Below are 17338 nucleotides of genomic sequence, written 5' to 3' on the forward strand. Positions count from 1 at the left end.
CGCACTTCTTGGGAGGCGTGAGCTCATTCGGCCAGCGTAGAATTCCACAGGTCCAGCTTTGCTGTGCAGACCCTGCAGGTGTCCTGCTTATGGAATTTGAGAACTTGCAATCGTCAAGGCACTGATCCTATGTCTGGGCCTTTCCACTCCTTGGAGCAGCTCGACCGACGACCATGTGCATCCTTTGTTCGGTGTGGGCTGAACCTGGAAGCTTTTTATGATCCCAGATTGTGTTGCTTCATGCCGTTCATTGCTCTGGCATTTGCCTCTCATGTGATGGGATTCTCCCTCTGTAAAACCCTAATTATCTAGTTGTTTCTTCGAGTGAAGCCATTGTGACCTGTGACTCCAGAGTTTTCCATTCTTATTGAATGAGAGTTGCAAAGAGGCCTCATCTCCACAATACCATTTCAAGTGAATTCTGAAGGCCTTCATTTTGACGTTATGTTTTTCATCTTCTTTCAAAATGACTTGATTATTATCATCGACCTGCCTGCTTCTGTTGTGCAAAACGGTCAGGGTTTTCACTTGCAGTTTGGTCTTCTGTGTAACCCCGGTCTCCAAATGAAGTACATGCTTTGAGTGTTTAAATACTCCCTGTGTTGAATGAATAGCTTGAGGCACGCTGCAATATTCCATATGCTTTGTTGAGGTTAACCAAAATAAAGTTCCATTAAACACAAGATTTGTGCATCGATATAAAGAGTGAGATCGATTAAGGACGGGCCACACACACAACCAAAAAGAAATGGACCCCGTGGGTCTTTATTCGGCCCCTCAGCCCAGAAGGAAAAGGCGAGCTGGGGACCAGAGTCCTGTCGGTACCTGGCTGCCTCGTGCGATTAGGCCAGCGACTGCACGTGTAGGACCCGTGGTCCGTGGGAGCTTGGATGGCGAGCAGCCGAGACTCCAGGCTCGGCAACGATGATACGGCGCCCAACGTTGGGCGAAACAGGAGCAATGGCGATGAGCCCAGACACGAACCCACCGACAGCAATGACGATCACCCACACGAACCCTTCTCACATCGACCGACTGCCCGACCAGTAAGGAACCCCGGAAAAAGAGTACATTCACAATTGATAGTGCCAATTGATGAAAGATGTATTCATTTTCACATTGTCGGCATTCTCCTGTTACCCCCAGTAATTGGTTATTTGGCCTTTTATTAACCATTTGCTTTCGGAGATCAACAGCGGCTTCACGATTCGGAGTGTGGCTTCTACCTCTGAACGTATGCCTCTTTGTGACATCTGCCCACGCCCTCTAGGCGGTCGCATTGCCGAGGCATGTGACAATGTGTCGGTCATGTACTTGGGGTTTGGAGAGTGGGGGGCGGGGGGGGGTGAGAAGAGATTTACAAAGGTTACAATGAATAGACTGATTAATGGTTTTGCATATTGCACAGTTGGTTTGGTTGTCGTCCAGTGCACACGAAGCAAAAAGTGGTGTTAAGTGATTGGTTCACTTCTGTCTGCCTGTCTCTGTCTATCTTTCTGTCTACAAACGTTGGTTTATAATCAAGGAACAATTTAATTTCCATTGAATGTTATATTTTGAGCAAGAATCAGAAAACAAACCTGTAGTTTAGCAGCAATTTGACTCGGAATTCATCCCGATTGCGTATGTGCAGAGAGGATGAGATTTTTTTTTTTTAGTCTGTCTGCCTGCCTTGCAGTAAAACAAAATAAAAAATCATTCCAAACAGGGAATTTACTGTTTTTAAGGACGTTATACAGGACACAAACAACAGGCACGAAGAACTAATGTCACGTGTTAAATAAGGTGGTGTATAAGACACTGACTGCATTCCATCGGGACCATACTCTGTGCAGAGCGTTGGTGCAGCCTAAGCAGTCCTGTTGGCTATTGGACACAATCATGGACGGGTCGCCACTCGCACACAGTATACCAGCATGCTGGCACTCATTTTGCCGACCACGGAAGGATGACAGGCAGAGTCAACCCCACCTGGTTTAATTCAACAGCCGAAGGGGATTTGAACTCAGGATACTAGGATCCCAAGCTCACCACCCTAACCGTTAAGCCAACACCAGGCATACTGACTGCATCAACAGCCATAAACTTCCAGAATTTTTTTCCCTACGACCTTTACAGTCATTATTTTATGTCAGTTGAATTATAAACCTGACTACTGTAGAACACAAGTCGCCCTTTTAGCACTTTCAAACCCCTTCCATTTTGCAGTACTTAGATAGATAAAACTTTCCAGCATTTTACGTCATTACGGCTAATCAAATTTGTCGCTCGTAGACCCCGCCCATGTCCTTGTTTCTCAAGACAGCACAGGGTTATGTGTTCGATGAACTCTTTAGTTTATTTTGTGTTCAATTTTTATTTTTCATTTGTTTGTTTATCATTTTAATTATTGATACCTGATTTATATTTGCATTGAAAATGTTGCTTTTATCATTGAGAAATGGAAAAGAGCATTTTATCATTCCCTCTCAGGATTTAATTTAGTTTTACATTTTTATTCAAAAGGGTACTTGATACATTAAGAGGGTGGTCAACTTGTTGCAATATTAATGGCAGTAGCGATATCTGTAAGTAACGTGCTTGACTTGTGTGATCAGTGGTGTCGGCAGAACCGTCCGGACCTCCTGCGGGGTCTGCTGGAGGCGGAGGACGAACACCAGGAGCTTGGATTCTACCACATACGTCAAAGCTACGCATCCTTTGAGGTCAACTTAACATGCATACCACCGCTCACACTTGCCATCGGGGCGAATACACTTCCTGTTTTGGGGTCCAGGAGTTGGAAGTTCATTGAACCCCCAAGCGTAGTAATATGTGATCATTATTTGATTAATTGTCAGGTTATGAAGACTGTTTCGGTGAAAGTGATCCTTAGATTATATATGAAGGAATGAGCATTGGTTGCTATAGGATCATCTTGTATGCCAGTGTACTGATTACCTTTTAAAATCCCAACCTCCAGGACTTGGAGTCACAGATTAGTGCGTTGAATGATGCAGCAACGGAGTTCTCCAAGGCGAAAAATGATTTTGCCGCAAAGGTACTCATCACATCTTCATTCGCAGATGGATATGCATTGAATCCAATGGCTGTCGCTTGGTTTGTTAATCTATCGTTTCTTCAACAGGCCACAGAAGACCAATTTCGTCTGTTGAGGCAACAGAAACAACACTCGCAAAAATTGGGCCTCGATCTGCTCCACCTTTCGTTGCATGCTACCATTCTGAAGCTGCTTCGTTCAGGCCACGTTGCCATTGCAGAACGCTTTGTTCGAGATCACCACTTGCCTGACCGCCGGTATAGTTTGTTTCGACTTTTGCGTAAATGTGTAGAGGTTGTAGTCCTTGGGCCTTGAATCTTCCTTTTTTTTTTCGTATGAGATCGATTGACGTCGTTTGGTTTTTGTCCTGCTGTAATTCACATCACTATGACGCAAGTAAAAGTATTATGCATAGCATAAAATGGAGGAGGAATAGGTTTGTTTTGTGAGCCGGTAATTCCCTCGCCTTTGGACATCGTCACTGTTACACGGTATCGGCGTGTGCTTTGACATTGACTCTTGTGTTTCCCACAGCTGGTGGTGGCTAAAGGTGGAAGCTTTGGCATACTTGGGAGACTGGCTGGAATTGGAGAAGTTTTCCAAGAGCAAAAAGTCTCCCATTGGATACCAGGTGTGCTACCAACTTGGCTTTTTGTGACGAGTTCACAAAAGAGGATTTGATCTTTTCACCACTTTTTGTGATAGCACAGTGTTTTTTGTTGATTCCTAAATGGCACAGGCACCCCTCATTATTGATGCAACGAGCAAGCGGAATTTGTGAGTTGATCCCCGTCAGATATCCATTGGATAAGTACATATTGATTTAAGGAAGGTTCAGTGTGCCTTTAACCTTGCATAATCAGGTACTGTGTCCATTCGTTTTTGCTCACGGTTCTTGAAGCTCCTCAAGTTCCAAGCACTAAACTATCTTGCCACCCCTTCCTTTCCACTTACAGGCACTGTACTATGTTGGTTCCATCTATTTATTATGTATTTATATATGTTGGAATTTTGATCCCTGCCTCCTCCCTCCCCAGCTACACTTGCACCTTTCTCTCTCACCCTTTACTTCTATATACTCCTAACCCCATCCCATATCCCGAGTCTCTATGAACGTTTAATACATTGATAGCCCTGCACTAAATAATACAAGTTTGTCGAATAAATTTAACTGTCAAAGATGGTTCTTTTTGGAGAATTTTATTTGATTTCAGTTTCTAAGGGTTGATGACCTCGTGAACTTTCCCAATTTGTAGCATCATTACTGTGGAAAAATAAATGTGCAATGTGAATAGCAAAATGACAGGAAAACGAAAAGCCATAACCTATCGATTGTCATTGGCACTCAGTCTGACCCTGGTTTTCCCCACCTCAACACCTCTATGTCCCCAGCCCTTTGTCGATGCCTGCCTGAAACACGGTAATCGCTTTGAGGCAAGAAAGTACATCCACAAGCTTCCTCCTGAGCAGAAAGTCAAGGGATGTTTGGCCACTGGGTGAGACTTGTTGGAGGGGAAGGGATGCTAACCACAAATGCACACTGAGGGTTACCTGTGCTGATGTGTTCTCATCTCTTTTTGCCACAGTGAGCTGGAGATGGCCATCGACGCAGCATCTGAAAGAAAGAGTGAGGATGATCTTGCCCTCATCCTGTCTCGCCTGCCATCCTCAATCGAGCCTCGAGTCAATGACAAACTCGAGGCCCTTCGAAACCAGCTGGGGAGACGATAGCGTGTTCCTTGTGCAATCACCATATTTTTTTTGTCTCATGATCTGTCTGGCTTTCGTATTCCTTCCAGAATGTTTGTCGAAGATAACAAACCCTGATAATTTTGGTTGCATTTACGCCTATCGAGTTGGGTGCCGAGTGAAGGTTTACACCTTGCGTTGTGGCATTCGCGAGCTGAACGAAGTGCACGCATTTTGAAGGATGGCCTTTCCCAACTGCACATAGCAAGCTTGTAAGCCTCCTCCCTCCTTAATGGCTGCACAAAGCTGCTGAACACAGTCCCCCCCCACCCCCCGCCGGCTCCCTCTCCCTCCCACAACACGGTCGCACCACTGCACGGAGCTGGCTCGATAAGGTGCCCCAATGTCTGTAAACAGAGCCACTTAAAGGCTTATTCATGGTCCTTCTCTCACTGCTCCGAGTGGATAACAGTAAAATCTGACTGCTGATGTGGTGTTTCTGAGCTGAACAAAGTGTACACATTTTGAAGGATGTTCTTTCCCAACTGCACATAACAAGCTTGTGAGCCTCCTGCCTCCTTTATGGCTGCACAAAGCTGCTCAAGACGGACCCCCCCTCCCCTCCGGCCATCTCCATCTCTATCTTTCACAACACGTTCACACCATTGCATTGAGCTGGCTCGATAGGGTGCCCCAATGTCTGTAAACAGAGCCACTTAAGGATTTCTTTACGGTCCTCTCACAACTCCTCCGAGTGGATTACAGTAGAATCCAACTGCTGTATGACGCAGGCCACTATGCTTGCAAGATTGAACTGCTTGATACTCAATACAAGTGGCTCTTTATATGAAAGGCCACAGTGAATCTGTTGAATGATTTAACCGTTTGACCATGATGAGCGTGGGGGGGAAGGGGTGGACGGGTTTGACTTTTGGAACGTTCAAGTACGGAGAGGGAAAGTGGGGGGATTGACTGTGCAAGGTTGTGGGGGGGAGGGGGGTGGGGAGGGTTCAAACGTATGAGTAAACTTTGGAGGCTAAAGGGGTTGGTCATGAAAAAGGGGGGAGGGGTTGGTTGATGATGTATATGTGATGTCCTGCCCCTCGGTGTTCGGTAAATGTCTCATTATATGCTACGATGATTGGCTCTGCGCAAACACTTGCAGTCTTAATTTTTCTTTTTCTTTTTTATTTGCCATTGTACAAAAAGTACTAAAAGCTTTCACATTGCTTGAAATGTCCTCCCATGAGAGTCAATTTTTGTATTTGGTGTTTTGAACCTTGGATCCTCTAAAGCAGTTGATTGGCTTGAGCTAAGAACTAAACAAGTTAATCTTTTTTTTTTTATTGATCATGTAATCTATGTAAGAGTATTTTAATATATTGACCAGAGACAAAAGCCAGTTTTTCACTGATTGTCTGTCAACTAACCACGGAGACGGCAGCATAATGTATCGAGAAAGTGCAGCTGCTCGTACTATTAACGGTTGTCGTGAAGGAAATGCAACCACGGTTCTCTCAACAATGTATCAGAATCAAACCTGTGGCCGATGGAGAGTTGAGCAGCAATCTATTGAAGGTCTCGAATCCATGCTTGATGATTGAAAACGCAAGAGGTTATGTGAACCGGTTAAGGTTACTACTACAGGTGGATGAAGTACAAATGTGTAAGGTTGGCAGGATTTTGTTGACTTTAAATCCTTCCTTTTCTCCAACGGCCTGATCTAATTTAATCAGTTTGGTTTCAGACCCGGTCATTCTACCACGGACATGCTGCTTCTACTCTCCCAACAATGGATAGAAGCCCTCGATCTCAGACATGAGATCGGGGCTATCTCTGGACATATCCCAAGCATTTCATGTGACACAATCTCGTGCCCTGCCTTGATCTCCAAATTCTCTGCTTATGACATCTACCATGACTCACTCACTTCCTCCACCGTGGTAGTCAGTGTGCAGCTAACGGGACCCTCTCTCCTCTGCTTGTCAAGGCTGGAGTGCCCCAAGGCAGTGTCTTGGGCCCAGTTTTGTTATTCATTTTAATCAATGATAGTTCTGATTCCCTGGAAAATTCTGTTTATCTCTTTGATGATTATTACACCCTCCATCCTATCATTTCTCATCCTTCAGACAGGCAGGCAGTAGCCTCTTCCCTCTCTGCAGACCTTGATAAAATCACAATGTGGTCAAACACTTGGTAGATGCCTTTCAACCCCCCAAAATCCCACAAACTCACCCCGTCTCTCCGAAAGGACTGTCTGGCAACACCCTTGCCCCCATCTACTTCCTCAACAAACCGCTTGAAGAGGTTGTCACTCAAACTGTTGGGCCTCACCATCAGCCATGATGTTTCTTGGGCAGATCATATTTCCAAAATGGCCTCAAAGACAGCCGCTGACTGGACATCCTCCAGCCCCCAAAGTGAATTCATCATGCAAGGTCTTTTCTTGGCCAATCTGCTTGATGGAGTACTGCTCTCCGCTTTTGGCTGACGCCTCTGTCTCACACCTTGCCCTTCTTTATGCCGTGGAAAGCAAGACCCTCAAAATCATTGGCATCTCCCACGATGAAGCTGAGTGTTTAGGCCTGTTACTCTCACATCGCAGTCAGGCTGGTGGTGGCCTCTGTATTCTGCCGCCTCCTTATTGGTCTTGCATCCTCTTGGCTCTGTTTCTGCAGGATGCACATGGTCTAACCACAAACTTCTTCTTGTTAAACTCTCAAAATCCAGGTTCACTGCTCATCTCCACTTGTTTGTTCCTCTTTTCTCTCACCTGTGGAACCAACCTCCCTGGTCTGTTCAACCCCATTCTTCCCTCCAGGGCTTCAAGCCAGATTTTCATCACAATTATGATTCATCACAACCTCAGGTCAACCCATTCATCCTCATGATCTGTTCTTCCCCCAAGTGACCCCATTCCCAAGCAATCCCCTTTTTTAGGTTAATGTGATTCCCCCCCCTAGTCTTTTAGTTTGTCAGTTGTCAGTTGATTTGTACCTTTTCCTTTTCATCCCCAACTCCCCCTTCCTCTTCTTGCTGTGTTTCAGTAGCGTGCAGCTTGTTCACCTCCAAGTGCCCTTCTCCCCTTTCCCTTGATATCTCACTCTCATTCTCATTCTCACTTCTACTCCACTGTTGGTGTTTCCTCCTTTTCCATTTGTTCCATTCCTTTTGCTCTTGCTCTTCCATGAGCCTTGACCATGTATACAAATTTTCTTCACCAAATTGATTTTAAGAAATTGTTTATTACCTCATTGTATGTTTGTTCGGGGCTGGCAGGATGGCTTCGAAGTATGCACACTCACCTCTCAGTTGTCTAGCATGGGTTTGAATCCCGACCCAGCTATAAACTGTCATCCCGGTGTTTCACATGCAGGGTGGTGTGTGTGTGTGTGTGTGTGTGTGTGTGTGTGTGTGTGTGTGTGTGTGTGTGTGTGTGTGTGTGTGTGTGTGTGTGTGTGAGTATTATGTTCCTCTGATGTCCAATTGGACATTAACCCTTTGAGGACAACAAACCACAAGCATCTTGAAAGTAATTTTCAGTTACAAGTCTTGTTATCCTCGCCAAAGGAGACGGTATTGCGTTTGGGTCCATCCGTTTGTTTGTCTGTTTGTTTTTGTCCGCACAGAACTTTCGTGTTTTTCTCCACAACCGCTTGTCGGATTGAGACGAAACTTTCACCATAGGTGCAACTAATGTGGAATGTGTCACATGTTGTGGCAGCCATGTTGGAAAAACTTTGGACCTCTGTATCTCTGAAACCGCACTAAGGAAAAAATAGAAACTTGGCACACGTCAAGTACTCCTCATGGGGAATAAGTGTGATTTGTTTTTTTTAATGACGTCATAGGTGCCTTTGTTTTTAATGACGTCATAGGTGCCTTCATTATGACGTCCTAATTGCAAATGCAGAACGCTACTTCTGATAAGTATGAAAATTTGAGGGTCATCGAAAGATAAAATGGTCCACAGAAAAAAAAAATAACTGATGACGTCATTGGCCATGCGATTCGGCAGACATTTTATTTTATTTTTTAATCCTTGAAGTGGCTGAACAGATTGAGGTGAAACTTTACACGTATGACTGCCTATCCATGAGGAACAAAATGTTCACACATATGACATCACAGGTCACATGATTTGGCAGCCATATTTGATTGAAGAAAAATATTAAATAATGTTTTCCCTGGAACCGCTTAATCAATCGACACAAAACTTCACAATTATGATCTAGTAGAGATGGGGAATACATGTTTTAAATTTCACCTTGATTGGACACATGGTCTGGCAGCCAGAATTATTTAATTTCTTTAATATGGGTTCTCTTTTTTTAATTTTTTTTTTTGAATAAGGCTCACTAGGCTGAGCCTGGATAGGTCTGAGGGTAGAGGAGGAGCAGCTGAAACCCGAATCCTATCCAGGTTCCACCTGATGACCTCATCTGTGTTTGACTTGTTTGGGTTCCTTCTGATGACTCCAATGCAGGACTGCCCCGATTTGGTCTTCCATTTGATTTGAATTTAATTTATTATAATACTATTCTAAATTCAATTGAATAATAACGAAAAACGCCATCAAAGCGGGACGTCTTGGTACCCGGTCATCACTGCCAGCAGTTGTAGTTAAGTCTCTTATTAATCATGTAACACACCAGTACATAAACGCCACACAAAATACACCACATAAAACAAGTGCTGGTGAGGGTCTACAATCTCTGATTGCTCTTTCTAGTTTTATTATCAGTTTGGCTGTCATAATCATGAATATGAATTGAAATTCAAGAGTATGCGTGATGAAAAATCGGTTTTTTTCTTCTTTTTTTTTTCGAATCAACAAAAAAGAGGAAGAATGATGGAAACGACAGAAGCTCTTACCAAGTGTTAGTTGCGATGTTTGCCAATGTACAAACATAAAGTAATCTAAAATTGCAGGGGACAATATCAGAAATACACCACCATTGGTCCTTAAAGGGTGAAACTCAGCGTCCCATCTCCCTGCATTAGTTGGTGGATGTTAAAGATCCCACGGTTTTCTTCACGAAGTGTATGCGAGCTATTGCCGGCACCATGAACGAATTACAAAAATAAATCGCTGCTCTAATTACTGGGAAAGCAACGGCAAACTACCCAGTTTTACCCTTGCCAAGAAACTGCTTCAGCAGTGACACTCTGTAACAGGAGGGTATATCGGAAATGTTTTGTACATGATAGGAATATTTTTGATGTTTCCGCCACTGGATGAATTGTTTTTGTGTTGTCCGTCTGTCCGGGGTCATTGTTTTTTTAACCGCGATGACTTGTGAACCACAGAATGGATTTTTGCCAAGCTTGGTACAAGGGTGTATTATGATGTAAAGATGAACAGATAAGATTTTGGGGTTAAAAGTCACGTGACCTATACAGTCATGGCCAAAAATATTGGCAGCCTTGCACTTTTTTCAAATAATGCACTGTTTCTTCCAGAAAATTGTTGAAATTTAAACATCTTTTGGTATCCACATATGTATTTCTTTGGTTTGCAGTGGAACAAAACAAAAAAAAGCAGAATTTTTTTTACTAAATCTTAGCTTATTCCACACAGAAATCCTAAAATGGCACGGACAATATTATTGGCACCTTTTAGAAGTTGTTGGAAATAATTAGATTTCAAGCAGGTGATTCTCCTTTACTTTGAAATTGAACTCACCTGTGGTGTGTTGCAGGTACCTGCAATATAAAAATCACTCTTTCAACCAGTTTGAACAGAGAAAAGGAGTCATTCTGCTGTTTTGTGTCACTGTGTGCACCACAATGAGCATGGAGGAAAGAAAGAAAACCAGAAAATTGTGTGAGGAGGTCAGACACAAGATTGTAGCCAAGCATGGACAATCTCAAGGCTACAAGTCCATCTCTAGAGAACTTGATGTTCCTGTATCCACCGTACGCAATGTTATCAGGAAGTTTAAGGCCCTTGGCACTGTAGCCAACCTCCCTGGACATGGCCACAAAAAAAAAAATTGATCGAAGATTGCAGCAAAGGATTGTTCAAATGGTGGAGAAAGCACCTCGATCAACTGCCAAACAGATTCAAGCTGACCTTCAGACACAAGGTACGACAGTCTCAACTCGCACCATCCGTCACCAACTCGATGAAAGGGGTTCTATGGTACGAGACCCAGGAGGACCCCACTGCTGAGAGAGAGAGAGATATATATATATATATATATATATATATATATATATATATATATATATATATATATATATATATATATTTTGTTAGTGTTCAATGTTCAACCCAGTGTCAGAAAGATGGGTCTCCGTCGAAGGTCATGGGTCTTGTGGCAGGACAATGATCACAAACACACTTCAAAAAACACCCAGGAATGGTTCAAGACAAAATGCTGGAATGTTCTGAAGTGGCCAGCAATGAGTCAAGATCTAAATCCCATTGAACACCTGTATGGAGATCTGAAAACAGCAGTTGGGAGAAGGCACCCTTCAAATCTGGGAGAACTGGAGCAGTTTGCACAATAAGAGTGGGTTAAACTACCAGTAGAGAGGTGTAGGAAGCTCATTCATGGCTATAGGAAGTCCTCGACTGCAGTTATTTTGTCCAAAGGCTGCTCTCTCTCAGTCTCTCTATCTCTATCTCTATCTCTATCTCTATCTCTATCTCTATCTCTATCTCTATCTCTCTCTATACATATATATATATATATATATATATATATATATATATATATATATTATATATATCTCTCATTGGTTGGGACGGGACTATGCCGCTGATGTAGTGTCCCCCTTACCAGTACACTGGTGCTCATTTTGCCGACCTCGGAAGGATGACAGGCTGAGTCAACCTCCTTGTGTATTAATTCAGCGGCCCAACGGGGCTCGAACTCAGGACCCTGGTATCCCAAGCCACCACCCTAAGCACTAAGCCAACACCAGGCTTTAAAGGCTGCACTAACAAATATTAAGTCTCGGATGTCAATAATTTTGTCAATGCCATTTCTTTTTATTTTCTGATTTAAAATCACATTAAGTTCTGAATCCAAAACAAAGGTTCTGTAATATTAACAGTGAAATAAAGAATTGTGTAAACCAAATACTTTCGTCAATTTCAACTTATTTTTTTAGAGAAAACTGTGAGTTATATCAAAAAAGTGCAAGGATGCCAATATTTTTTTCCATTAGGTGACCTTAACAACTGCAGTCGTCTTGCATTTCAGATTGGGATTCTTTTTTTTTTCTTTTCTTTTTTTTTAAAGGTGTGCTTGTTGCATCATTGCTGAGTTGTATTCATATCTTGCCTTCCCAGTAGTCAGTGCAAGAATGTGGGATTTGTTCAGCATGCTGGAGATCACACTCCTACACTTTGTGACACACTATGGGATGCTTAATGTTCACAAATACTAGTAGACGGGTCCTCCGGCTTAATGTCCTTCCGATGGAACACACACACACACACACACACACATACACACTGATACCTCGCACTGCATGCAGAGCACCAGGGTGACAGTTTATGGCTTGGTCGAGATTCAAATCAGGCTAGCCAGTTCAAGGGTAAGTCGGCATAGCTTTAGGCTATCCTGCTAGTTCAAACAACAATCAACAGGTGTGGTTAGGACGTCATCCTTCTGCATTAGAAATCAAAACCATTGATGGAATCCTGACTGCTGGGCATGTCAAGGCAGATTTGTATTGTATTATTAAACTCAGACAGGTGATGGGGATGGATCTTTCACCGCAGTAGTGATTGCAGGTGTGCAGTAAAATGTTCTGAAATTACACCTCAAAAAGTAAAGAAGCCTTTTGAAAGAAGACAGAATAATGTTATGCAACCACAAACGGAATAACTGCCATAGTTTATAAATAAAAATATGTGCCATTACAACTGTGTCTATTGCGTCACTATCGTTACAACTGGCACAATGCGTTTCATGTGGCTGATGATGCTTGTTTGTCACAAATTGTGTGGCAATGGCTGTGATGCGACACATCATACAATACTTGTGACCTCGGACAAGGATCAAACATGTCTGCAGCTATGCTATTGAGACCCAGTGAGGCAGATATTGAGACCCAGAAGCTTGAATGAAAGGACTCCTTCCAGAGGATTGTTGAGAAAGTAGATGGGGGGATTCTAAACTGTCCTTTTTGGAGAGACATAGTGAGAGTGTGAGATTTGTCTGGATTGAAAGACATGTTCCACGTGTTGGACCAGTTTGTGATTTTATCCAGATCTGCAGTGAGCGAAGCAGCTGCGGTTTACCGGTCTGAGGGATGACAGATGGTACGACAGGGTGGAGTCATCAGCAAAGAGGATTTTCCAGAGAGTCGGAGAGATCATTGATGAAAACCAGAAAAAGAACAGGGCCCAGAACGCTACCTTGAGGAACTCCAGCCTGCACAGGAAGAGGAGATGAAAGAACTCCATTTAGGGCCACACGTTGACTGCGACAGGAGAGGAAGTCTGCGAGCCATGAGTGGAGATGGCCTTGGATACCATGGGAAGAGAGTTTGGTGAGTAGTGCAGGGTGCCAGACTGTGTCAAAAGCACGTGATATGTCCAGGGATACGGCTCGGATTTCATGTCCGGCATTGAGGACCTCCATCCATTGTTGGGAGAGCAGAAGCAGCATATCCAGGGTAGAATGACCTAGTCTGAAACCAAATTGATGATCGGAAATCAATCCATTGGAGAAAAGGAAGGATTTAATGTCTGAAGCGATGATGGATTCCATAACCTTGCTGATGATTGGGGGAAGGCTGATTGGTCTGTAGTTACAGGGATCTGTTTTTGCACCTTTTCATGCAGGGCAGTGATGTTTGCTGATTTCCAAGCAGATGGCAGATGACCTTGAGCAAATGAGAGGGTGAATAGAACAGAGAGAGGGTGAGCAAGAGCAGAAGAGCAGGTTTTTAGGACACGTGGGCTGATGCCGTCTGGACCGGTTGCAGAATCTGAGTCGAGGTTTTAAGTGATTATTCGCCATTGAGAGATATGGCTAAACTGATATAGAGCACAATATCGCAAAATGTTGTGCATGGATTTGGATGAAACTTGGTGGACAGGTTGGGTGTGTGGCAAGGATGAATTTATTCGATTTTGGTGAATTTCCGGATCAGGATACGAGAATTATTTAATTTTCATGGTGATTCTTCACCATTGAGAGATAGGGCCAAAAACGATATCGTCTCCCTCATAACAAAAGTGCCTAAGCTTCATCAACGAATAAAATGACTTCGGCACTTTTGTTATGAGGGAGACGATATAGTCCTGTATAGCATGATATTTCAAAAATGTATCGGGCCCGATATGTTCTCGTGGATCAGACATTACGTGGCGGAGGTATGCGCTCTACCGAGTTCCCTTCCAGTTTACAATGTGGGATTTAAATTTTACTTTGGCAGGGCACTGTATAAAAGTGTTTTAATAAGAATAACCAGAACTATCAAACACACAGCACCACAAATTCTATTTGAAAGCCTAATTGTGTTATGGGGCCTGGACGTGTACACGCTCGCCTCTGAGCTGTCCAGCCAGAGTTTGAATCCTGACCCAGTTATAAACTGCCATCCCAGTGTTTCACAGGCAGGGTGATGCATCAATGTGTGTGTGCCATCCCTTGGATGGACGTTAAACGAGTGTCTCATCTGCTGCCATTAGTTGATGGATGTTGAAGATCCCATGGTGTCCTTCACAAATAGTAGGTGAGCTATCGCCGGCACCATGAATAAATTCCAAATTCCTGCCATAACTACTGTTGCGAAGGGAAAGCAATAACAAACCACTCAGAATAACCCTTGCAAAGAAACTGCTTCAACAGCACCGACCCTCTGTAACGGAATATGGTACAGTACCTTCAGGAAGTATTCACACCCCATGACTTTTTCACATTTTGTTATTACAGCCTGAATTTAAAAGGGTATTTATTGAGATTTTTTTGTCACCGATATACACATAATGTCACATAATGTCGAAGTGGAATTTCTTCTTTTAAAAAAAAATAATAAAAAAAATCATCACAAATTAATTAAAAATGAAAAGCTGAAATATATTGTCACTAAATATTAAACCCCTTTGCTATGATGCTCCAAATTGAGCTCAGGTGCATCCAATTTCCTTTGATCATCCTTGAGATGTCTCTACAACTTGATTTGGAGTCCACCTGTGGCCAATTCACTTGCTTGGACATGAGTTAGAGAGAAACACACCTTTCTATATAAGGTCACACTGTTGACAGTGCATGTCAGAGCAGAAACTCGACCTGAGATAGAACTGTTTGGAAAAGTTTGTGAACCCTTTAGATTTCTCTGTATTTCTTCATAAGTTTGACCAAAAATGTGATCAGATCTTCATACAAGTCCTAATAATAGATAAAGAGAACCTGATTAAACAAATACCACACAAGAAATAATAGGACCACTGGACCTGGAGCTTATCTGGGCCCCGGCCTAATGTTGTAACCCGAATTTGGGAGAATTCTGACTGGTGGATCTGGAGAGGAAGATTTTTGAACGAATTTACGTCATTTTCCAAAAAATTTACCAAGTCCACCATCTTGACACACTTCCGGTCATGTGATTGGCATGACCTCTGCAATTTAACATCCCCACCGCGTCCTAATGTTGTGGCAGAACCTGAAGTGAGCAGTTCCTGCAAGAAATCCCATAAATATCTCTGAGTTGAAACAGTTCTGTAATATAAGGAGGAATGGGCCAAAATTCCTCCAAGCCAATGGATGTGTGGGACTGATCAAGAGTTACAGGAAATGTTTCGTTGAAGTTATTGCTGCTCAAGGGGGTGTCATGAGTTCCTGGATATAAATATGTTCACATACTTTTTCTGATAAGGAAATTGAATGTTGGATGATTTTGCTCAATGAATAAATGAAGAAATGGATTTTTTTGTGCTATTTGTTTAATCAGGCTCTCTATATATTATTAGGACTTAGATGAAGATCTGATCACATTTTTGGTCAAATATATGCAGAAATACAGAAAATCCTAAAGGGTTCACAAACTTTTTCTCACCACTGTAGAATTATGAGGAGGCATAGATCTAAAGAAGGATATCTCTCTTTCGAGTGCAGCCTTATGGCTGCTGGTTGCATCACTGGTTGTGATGCGGCTATGCCGCTGATGCAGTGTCCCCCTTACCAGTATACTGGTGCTCATTTTGCCAACCTCGGAAGGATGACAGGCTGAGTCAACTTCCTGGTGTGTATTAATTGAGTGGCCAACGGGGCTTGAACTCAGGACCCTAGGATCCCAAGCCGCCACCCTAACCAATAAGCCAACACCAGGCTTAAAGAAGGATATAAAATAATTTCTAGAGTGTTGAAAGTTCACAAGAGCACAGTGAGCTCCATCATTAGGTAAATTGAAGAATATGGAACGACCCAGACTCTTCCTAAAGCTGGCCGTCCGACCAAACTAAGACAACCGGGAAAGAAGGACCTTAGTCAGCGAGGTGACCAACAACCCAATGACCACGCTGACAGAACTACAGGGTTCCTTGGCTGAGATGGGAGAATCTGCCAGAAGGACAACAGTCTCTGCAGCACTTCACAAATCTAGGCTTTAAGGGAGAGTGGCCAGATGGAAGCCACTCCTAAGTAAAAGCACATGACAGCATGCCTGGAGTTCGCAAAAAGGCATGTGAAAGACTGAGAGCATAAGGCAAAACATTCTGTGGTCTGATGAGATGAAAATTGAACTCTTTGGCCTGAATGCAAAGCAAAACGTTACTTGTGGTGAAAACCGAGCACAGCTCATCACCCCTCTAACACCATCCCTACCATGAACCATGGCGGTGGTGGCATCACGCTATGGGGATGCTTTTATGTGGCAGGGACTGGGAGACTTGTAAGGATAGAGGGAACAATGAATGGAGACAAACACAGGCAAATCCTTGAGGAGAAGAACCCGCTTCAGAGTAAAAAACACCTGAGACTGTGGCGAAGATTTACATTCCAACAGGACAATGACCCCAAGCATACAGATGGCTTCACTGGAATGGCTTCAGAACAAGAACGTGAAAGTCTGAGTGGCCAAATCCAAGCCCAGACTTGAATCCCATTGAGAATCTGCGGAAAGACTTGAAGATTTCTGTTCACCGACGCTCCCCATCGAACTTGACGGAGCTTGAGGAAATCTGCAAGGAAGAATGGGAGAAAATCCCCAAATCCAGATGTCCAAAGCCGATACAGACATACCCAAGACTTGAGGCTCTAATCACTGCCAAAGGCGCTTCCACAAGGTATTCATTCAGGGAGTTGAATACTTAATATGGAGATTAGATATTTCTGTATTTCATCTTCAATAAATCTCAAAACATGTATTTGAATGTTTTGAAAAAGCATTTTTTTGTTTTTTGAAAATGTTTTTTTGGAAAAAAATTTTGAATGTTTTGAAAATTTCTCAAAACATGTTTTCACTTTGTCATTATGGGGTATTTTGTGTAGATCGGTGACAATTTTTTTTTTTGAGTTTAAATAATTTTAAATTCAAGCTGTAACACAACAAAATGTGAAAAAGTCAGAATGACAAATTGTGTTCAGTTTCCTCACACAGTTGGGCTTCTAAATTGAATTGTGTTGCTGTGTGTTTCAAAGA

The 17338-nt window shown here is 42.9% G+C and overlaps 1 protein-coding gene across 2 annotated transcripts in view; it reads left to right on the top strand.

Annotated features, from left to right (window-relative positions):
- Window positions 1–5965, top strand: part of VPS16 (VPS16 core subunit of CORVET and HOPS complexes) — a 78056-nt gene extending 72091 nt beyond the window's left edge. For both annotated transcript variants that reach the window (XM_085882663.1, XM_085882662.1), the window contains exons 19-24: window positions 2598–2705; window positions 2963–3040; window positions 3128–3297; window positions 3575–3671; window positions 4433–4536; window positions 4627–5965. In XM_085882663.1, coding sequence (XP_085738789.1) covers window positions 2598–2705; window positions 2963–3040; window positions 3128–3297; window positions 3575–3671; window positions 4433–4536; window positions 4627–4771 — 702 coding nt within the window. In that variant the 3' untranslated portion in view covers window positions 4772–5965. The remainder of the gene's footprint in view (window positions 1–2597; window positions 2706–2962; window positions 3041–3127; window positions 3298–3574; window positions 3672–4432; window positions 4537–4626) is intronic.
- Window positions 5966–17338: the final 11373 nt, after the last annotated feature.

This window comes from Eptatretus burgeri, chromosome 5 (genome assembly GCF_056783735.1).
Source record: "Eptatretus burgeri isolate ZD-2024b chromosome 5, Ebu_testis_v1, whole genome shotgun sequence".
Taxonomy (NCBI): domain Eukaryota; kingdom Metazoa; phylum Chordata; class Myxini; order Myxiniformes; family Myxinidae; genus Eptatretus; species Eptatretus burgeri.